The sequence below is a fragment of the Babylonia areolata genome, chromosome 25, assembly GCF_041734735.1.
Source record: "Babylonia areolata isolate BAREFJ2019XMU chromosome 25, ASM4173473v1, whole genome shotgun sequence".
Taxonomy (NCBI): Eukaryota; Metazoa; Mollusca; class Gastropoda; order Neogastropoda; family Buccinidae; genus Babylonia; species Babylonia areolata.
The window spans coordinates 17651126-17658625 of NC_134900.1; the positions used below are offsets into that span (position 1 = coordinate 17651126).

Below are 7500 nucleotides of genomic sequence, written 5' to 3' on the forward strand. Positions count from 1 at the left end.
TTCCAAAACTGCGCCACTACCGTGCTTGGACTCTCATCATCATCATCATCCTGGTCATGATCGTCATCTTTCCGGCACCAGCAAACCGTCGCCAGCAAACTGCTCCCCGCCGCCCCGAGGGACGGGAGAAGGGCAGGCAACTCGTATCATCACTGTGGTCGTGGCTGGCGACCATCAGAGCAAACAGTGCTGATAAGGGAAAGTGATGATGAGAGGGGGAGGGGGAGGGGGAGGGGGCGGCGGGGGGTTAGGGGGCGGGGAGGGGAAGGGGTGAGGTGGTGGACGCTAAACGCCCTGCGGCGCCCGTCAGGTAACACTTCCTAGTCAGTAGTTCTCGTTGACTCGTGTTGATCTCGGCGTGTAGCGAGTGACCTTGCAAATACATTGGCGGCGGTGGTGGGCGCCGTCAGTATCAAAGCGGCGTTGTTCGGGTTTTTATTCATATATATTAATGTAGTGTTTGCCTAGGAGGGGGTGGTGGGTGGGAGATGGGAGGGGGAGGCAGGGTGGGTAGGAAGGGGTAGGTAGGGTGTGTGTGTGTGTGTGTGTGTGTGTGTGTGTGTGTGTGTGTGTGTGTTCATGGGTTAAAGATGACAAGAGTTCGGTATTACTTTCTGATATAACAAAGAGTTCAGTATTGCCTTCTTGTATAACAACAACAATAACAAAATCAGTGTCGCTTTTTTAAATATACATATCTATAATAATTAGACACAGGAGCTCAGAATCACAACTTGATTGATAACTTGGAAGTTGGGTTTTTTTTAATTCAAAGGAGTTAAATATCGCTTTTTGATTCATAACAAAGAAGTTCAGTATCATTTAAAAAAATATATAGCAAAGAAATCCATTATCAGACTACTTTCTGATTGGTAACGTTTCTGACACTTTTTCTGGAAAAGAAAACGATTAAAAAGAAACAACAACAACAACAACAAAAACCCAATCAACCAAACAAATAATTCAATCGATATCGCGCATTATCTCTTGTAATAATGTTGCTTTAAACAAACAACAACAAACAAAAAACCCCAGACACTTGACACTCTCAACCAGTACAAACACTTACACGCACCTGTTCGCGTGGGCGTATCTACAATCTGTAAACATTTATATCAGTGCAAGAAACAGCGTATTTGAAGGCAGTAACTTTGCAGACACGCTGCATAAAATTCTCCCTTTTCTTTTCCACTACTTCTTTCCAGAAGACGAGGTGTGATTGTGGAAGGGGTGATGGTGTGGGTGGGGTATGATGGAAAGCGGAGGGTGCTCTACTGAAGAAGACATTGAGTTCGAATCTTTAGTTCTCAAGCCGAGATTGGCTCCTACCAGTGTAACGGGAACTTTCTGAAAACAGAATATTAAGATTGTCAGTAAGATGTTCATGTTTATCATTTCGAAAGTTTCGACGGTATCGGCTGTTACATGTGCATATATGCAGTACGCTCCCAGTTCTCGATTGGGTATATGGATGGACATACAGTCGTCTTAACAATAACCAACAATAACCACCACAACAATAACAACCTGTGATCATCATGATTACCACATACATCATCAAATCATCATCACCAGCTGAGAATTCTCACCACTTTTCGAATGGATGTATGGACGTACTTAAAATCGTATTAACAACAACTGATGACAACAACAACATGCAATCATCATCATCATCATATCACCATTATCGTCATCATGAAATTATCCTTACCAGTAGAGAATTCTCACCGGAAGTTATTGTTTAATACAGGTGGAAAAACAACAACAAAAACATGTGACAAAATACGTTATGTCACCAAAGTTGTTGTTTTTTTAATTTTTTTTTAACCATCCAACAAGGGTGGGTCAGCCCCATGGAAGGGCCCACCCCGGGCCCATGGGTGGGTAGCCCAGCCCACCCACCCAGGTGCCCACCACTTCCACCCACCCAATGTACAACATCAAATTTTTCTGTCAGAATTCAGACACGTCCACCGTCCCGCAGTGAAAACGATGCCCGCATCGGATTGGCCCGGACTGAATAAACTCTCCAGTCAAAAGAGACTGCATTAAAAAGTGTGTACATATATTAAACATTCACGTTTTTTTTGTTTTGTTTAAATGTACATGAAGCATTGTTCTTTATGTATATGAAACATTGTTCTTTGGTGATGAGGGAGTACAGATGTTAAGTCAGATCCAGAGATGCAGAATTGTTTTGGGGGACACTTCTTCAGCTTTGGATTAAAAAAAAAAGAAAAAAAGAAGATAATGATAATAATTAAAAACAAAATTAACAGTCTTACTATTACTACTGCTACTGCTGATAAAGATAATAGTTATTACAACAGTAGTGGTAATGATAATAATGTTATTGTTGTAATCATGATAATGATAATAATTAAAAACAAAATTAACAGTCTTACTATTACTACTGCTACTGCTGATAAAGATAATAGTTATTACAACAGTAGTGGTAATGATAATAATGTTATTGTTGTAATCATGAAGTTGGGTGGAGATGGATTATCATTACTGGTTATTATCATGGAGCTCTATATAATGCACTGTTATTATGGAGACGGTACATTATTATCATTGTTAGTAGCAGCATCAGTACCATTATCATCATCATCAGCATTGCGGATTATTCTCCACGTGTCATACACACGTGCTCGTTAAAAGTCCATTCCCTTTGTTCGTTCTGCAAGCCACATAGAATCAACGATGTTTTCGAAAAAAAAAAAAAAAGGCATTAATCACATTGGAGCAAAAGACCGCGGTCACGAACGCCTTCGTAATAAGTCCTGAAGGAAAACACATTTTTATCTCCCAACTATTTTTACACACACACACACACACACACACACACACACACACACACACACACACACACACACAAACACACACACAAGCACACACACATACACACACACACAAACACACACACACACAAGCACACACACACATACACACACACACACAACACACACACACACTCACTCACACTCACACACGCACACACACACACACACAAACACACACACACACATACACACACACACAAACACACACAAACACTCTCACACACACACACACACACACACACACACACACACACACACACACACACTGTTCTTCAGACTCTCACAGGTATAAATAGATGTCTGTGGGGAAACAATAACACGGGCAGTCATATCACGCTCAGACAGTCCAGCTTCAGACCGTTGGTCAAATGTGACTGAAAAATAAGTGATGAGCGGGACTGACCTGATTACAGCCCGATCGGACAGATGGACGATGACCGAAATAACTCTCATGAATACGTTAATTGCTTACAATTTTGGGGAGGGGGGTGGGGGGGGGGGGGGGGGGGGGGGGGGGGGGGGGGGGGGGGGGGGGGGGGGGTGGGGGGGAGGGGGGGAGATAGGCTTCTGTGTGAGGGTGGGGGGAGGGCGGCTTACCGGGTCGCAAAGATGGGCAGCTGACAAAAAAAAGAAAAAAAAAAAAAAAAAAAAAAAGATCGCGCTCGGACACGTCATGATGGGCCAAGACCTGTCGATGTATTCTCCCAAAGTGCAGGTTGATTGTGGCCAGCAATGGTCGCCGGATTATATATTTTTTTTTAAAGGAAAGAAAATGAAAAAAAACAACAAAAAAACCCGACAAACTATACGTTATCATGAAAAGGTAAACGATGACAATCAGAGAGCTGGCCGAATCAATGTAACCCGCTCGGAATTTCCTATCAGTCAGGTGGTGGGAACACCCACGCTTTCATCGTGTGAATAGATCGGATGAGATTGTTTTGCTAAGAGGTGCCACAGTCTCGTTTCCAACATCTGCGGATTAAGTGGTTGTTGGGGAAAAACCCAGGATATAAGTTTCTGGACAAACCTGCCGGTATGTCTTCAGTTGCAATGTTACACAGAAACCTTACACGTGGAGAGGAGCGCGCGCGCCGTGTGTGTGTGTGTGTGTGTGTGTGTGCGCGCGCACGCACGCGATAGAGGGAAGTGGGTGGAAGAGGTGGCGGAATCCTCCGGTTATATATATATATATATATTTTTTTTTTCCTCCATGAAATAAGACTGTCGGTCATCTGTCAGGTCTCGCCAGCAGGTTGAACATAATGTTTAGATGAACACGCAAGCATCATATCTACAACATACAGACATGATACTTAGATGAACACGCAAACATCGTATCTACATCAACACACAGACATGATACCTAGATCAACACATAGACATGATACCTAGATCAACACACAGACATGATACCTAGATCAACATACAGACATGATATCAAGATCAACACACAGACATCATATCTACATCAACACACAGACATGATACCTAGACTAGTCAACACGCAAGCATCATATCTACATCAACACACAGACATGATACCTAGATCAACATACAGACATCATATCTACATCAACACACAGACATCATATCTACATCAACACACAGACATGATACCTAGATCAACATACAGACATGATACCTAGATCAACACACAGACATGATACCTAGATCAACACACAGACATCATATCTACATCAACACACAGACATCATATCTACATCAACATACAGACATGATACCTAGATCAACACACAGACATGATACCTAGATCAACACACAGACATGATATCAAGATCAACACATCGAAGGGGAAACACAACACATTGGTTTGGGCGTGTTTACAAGACATAAAAGCGTCCCATACATGGAATTCAAGCTGCAGACAAAATGGGGCACTGGCAGCATTTGCCATTGAGCACAATAATCAACACATCCTGTCTTGCACTGACGCACATAGATTTCCATTGAACGACTGCAAATCTGTCTATCTACACCGAAGTATGATACAACACATGTGCAATACTGTCATATATGATGCACATGTGTTATATCATTGAATATATATATATATATATATAAACAACTAACGCCTTAGAATATCACTTCGAAAATTCAAAACATAGGTAAACAATTGAAGCTATGGCCGAATCCCCAAAGAAGAGTACAACACTGCAAGTTCAGTGTATACACACATTTCCTGAGAGCAATATAGGAGCAATAAAATCAACGTAGAGTCGGAGGTAGGGAAGAGAGAGAGAGAGAGAGAGAGAGAGAGAGAGAGAGAGAGAGAGAGAAGAAGAAGAAGAAGAAGAAGAAGAAGAAGAAGACGACGAATAGAAAGAAACGAAAGAAAAGGGAATCAACAGAGGACGAGCGGGTGGAATAGCTGAAGGAATGGGCTTTGATTGAAGAAGCATATATTGAACGCAGGAAACATCCCTGGCCTTTTTTTCTTATTCTATTTTCTCTCTGTTTTTTCTTTCTGTCTTTCTATTTCACTTCTTTCATTTATTCTCTCAAATTCTGACCAAGAGTGTCCTCGCAGTCATTCATCCCCTCCTCCCCCCCCCCCACTCTCTATAAACCAAACCTGACCCAAACGAGTCGCCAGACGACCTGTTCCCACCCCCAGCCCCCATCCCCCAAGTCCCACCTCCCACCTTCCTTCCTTTCTTCACAAAAACTTGAGTGTTAACGACCTGGGATTAAAACTTCCGCATTCCGGGTCTTACATGTCCAACCATCTTCAGCAAACGACGTGTCCACTGGCTGGGACTGGTACTGAGGCTCCCCGCAACAAGAATCGCACGTCATGCCCAGAACTGGACACCTACAGGCTGAATAAGGAGAGGACGGCCCAAGATAAACTGGCTCCAAACAGTGGGAGAGAGACTTTAGACTTGACAGTCGACAGACGATAGGGTGACACCAGCAAACAGTGGAGAGAGATCTTACACTTGTCGACAGACGATGGGGTGACACTAGAAAACAGTGGAGAGGTACTTTAGACTTGGCAGTCGACAGACGATGGGGTGACACCAGCAAACAGTGGAGAGAGATCTCAGACTTGTAAGTCGACAGACGATGGGGTGACACCAGCAAACAGTGGAGAGAGATCTCAGACTTGTAAGTCGACAGACGATGGGGTGACACCAGCAAACAGTGGAGAGAGATCTCAGACTTGTAAGTCGACAGACGATGGGGTGACACCAGCAAACAGTGGAGAGAGATCTCAGACTTGTAAGTCGACAGACGATGGGGTGACACCAGCAAACAGTGGAGAGAGATCTCAGACTTGTAAATCGACAGACGATAGGGTGACACCAGCAAACAGTGGAGAGAGAGCTTAGACTTGTCGACAGACGTTGATGGGGGTGACACCAGCGAACTAGCTGAGGACCGCAGAGAATTGGGGCACTTTGACAGCCTCATGCGTCCAACGACACAGGAGTATCAGTGTCTCAGTAAGTCACGTGAGGCCAGGTTCTCCTGTTGTTGTTGTGGCCCGTGTGATACCCACCCTACCCCCCTCCCTCCTTTTAAGGTGGAAAGGTGGCAGAGTGGGCAATACGCTTATCCACCAACACAGTGTCGACATGTCCCTCACTCCTCACAAATGCACGAACTCTTTCTTCGTGCTGTGGTCGGACTCAGCCGTCGGGGACAGCGGCGGGTAATAGGTGTGGTGATTATGATGGTTGTTGTGACGCTGATGATGACGGCGCATGCGCATGCGCAGGCGCAGGAACCTCCTTCGCCGGAAGCAGCAGAAGACCTTCTCCAGGACGGTGCGCGCCTGGCGGCGGAAGTTGACGTTGAGGAAGCTGTAGATGATGGGGTTGATGGCGTTGTTGATGAAGCTGAACTTGATGAAGATCTTGGTGACGGCCAGACTGCCCAGGCTCTGGGTGCTGTCGAAGTCCTTGATGACCGTGCGGACCACCATCACCGCCAGCGCCGGGAAGAAGCTCAGCACGAAGGCGACGGTCACGGCGAAGAGCACCACGGTGGTCCTGCTGACCTGCATGTTGCTCGCCGCCTGCTGGGCCAGCCCGTTGAAGCGAGACTTCTTCGGCGTGGATGAGGTTGTTGTCGCGGTCGTCGTCGGGGTGGCGGTGGTGGTGACGGTGGAGGTGGCTGGGTGGAAGGTGGTGGTGAGGGAGGCGAGGTGGGTGGCGGAGTTGTTGCGGGAGGGGACGGCGGTGGCCGGGGTTGGAGGTGGCGTGGCCATGACCTCGTCCTCGCTCATGCTGGGGAGATACCTGCACGGGATGGAGGTGGAAGGTTTAGAATTAAAGAACAATGAGGCTAGGAGAGTAAAGGGTTGTAACTCTCTCCATGTACAAGGGACACAATTTTAAGAGTTACCGGTCTTTTTTGTTTACAGGTGGAGAGTTGCATACATCATGTATACAGATGATAGTCAGTCGTGTCCGACTATGACCTATGAGAACAGCGGTGGAGGCAACTTCTGTGCCGACTAGATCAGGGCTAAAATTTGATTATAGTGGAGAGTGTCTTGCCCACCTTACATCCCCACTCTATCTGGACAAGAGGGCTTTAGGACAGTCGGCGTCAGGCTGGTCCCCAAAGGAGCCTCACAGACGCATGCATATGGAAACACGCGTAGACCGACCCGGGTTGTAGC

The 7500-nt window shown here is 45.7% G+C and overlaps 1 protein-coding gene across 1 annotated transcript in view; it reads right to left on the reverse strand.

The window, feature by feature from the left end:
• Positions 1–4959: 4959 nt before the first annotated feature.
• LOC143299733 (uncharacterized) overlaps positions 4960–7500 on the reverse strand; it is a 93602-nt gene continuing 91061 nt past the window's right edge. The window contains exon 5 of the mRNA XM_076613116.1: positions 4960–7114. Within this exon, the coding sequence (XP_076469231.1) occupies positions 6463–7114 (652 nt within the window). The 3' untranslated portion in view covers positions 4960–6462. The remainder of the gene's footprint in view (positions 7115–7500) is intronic.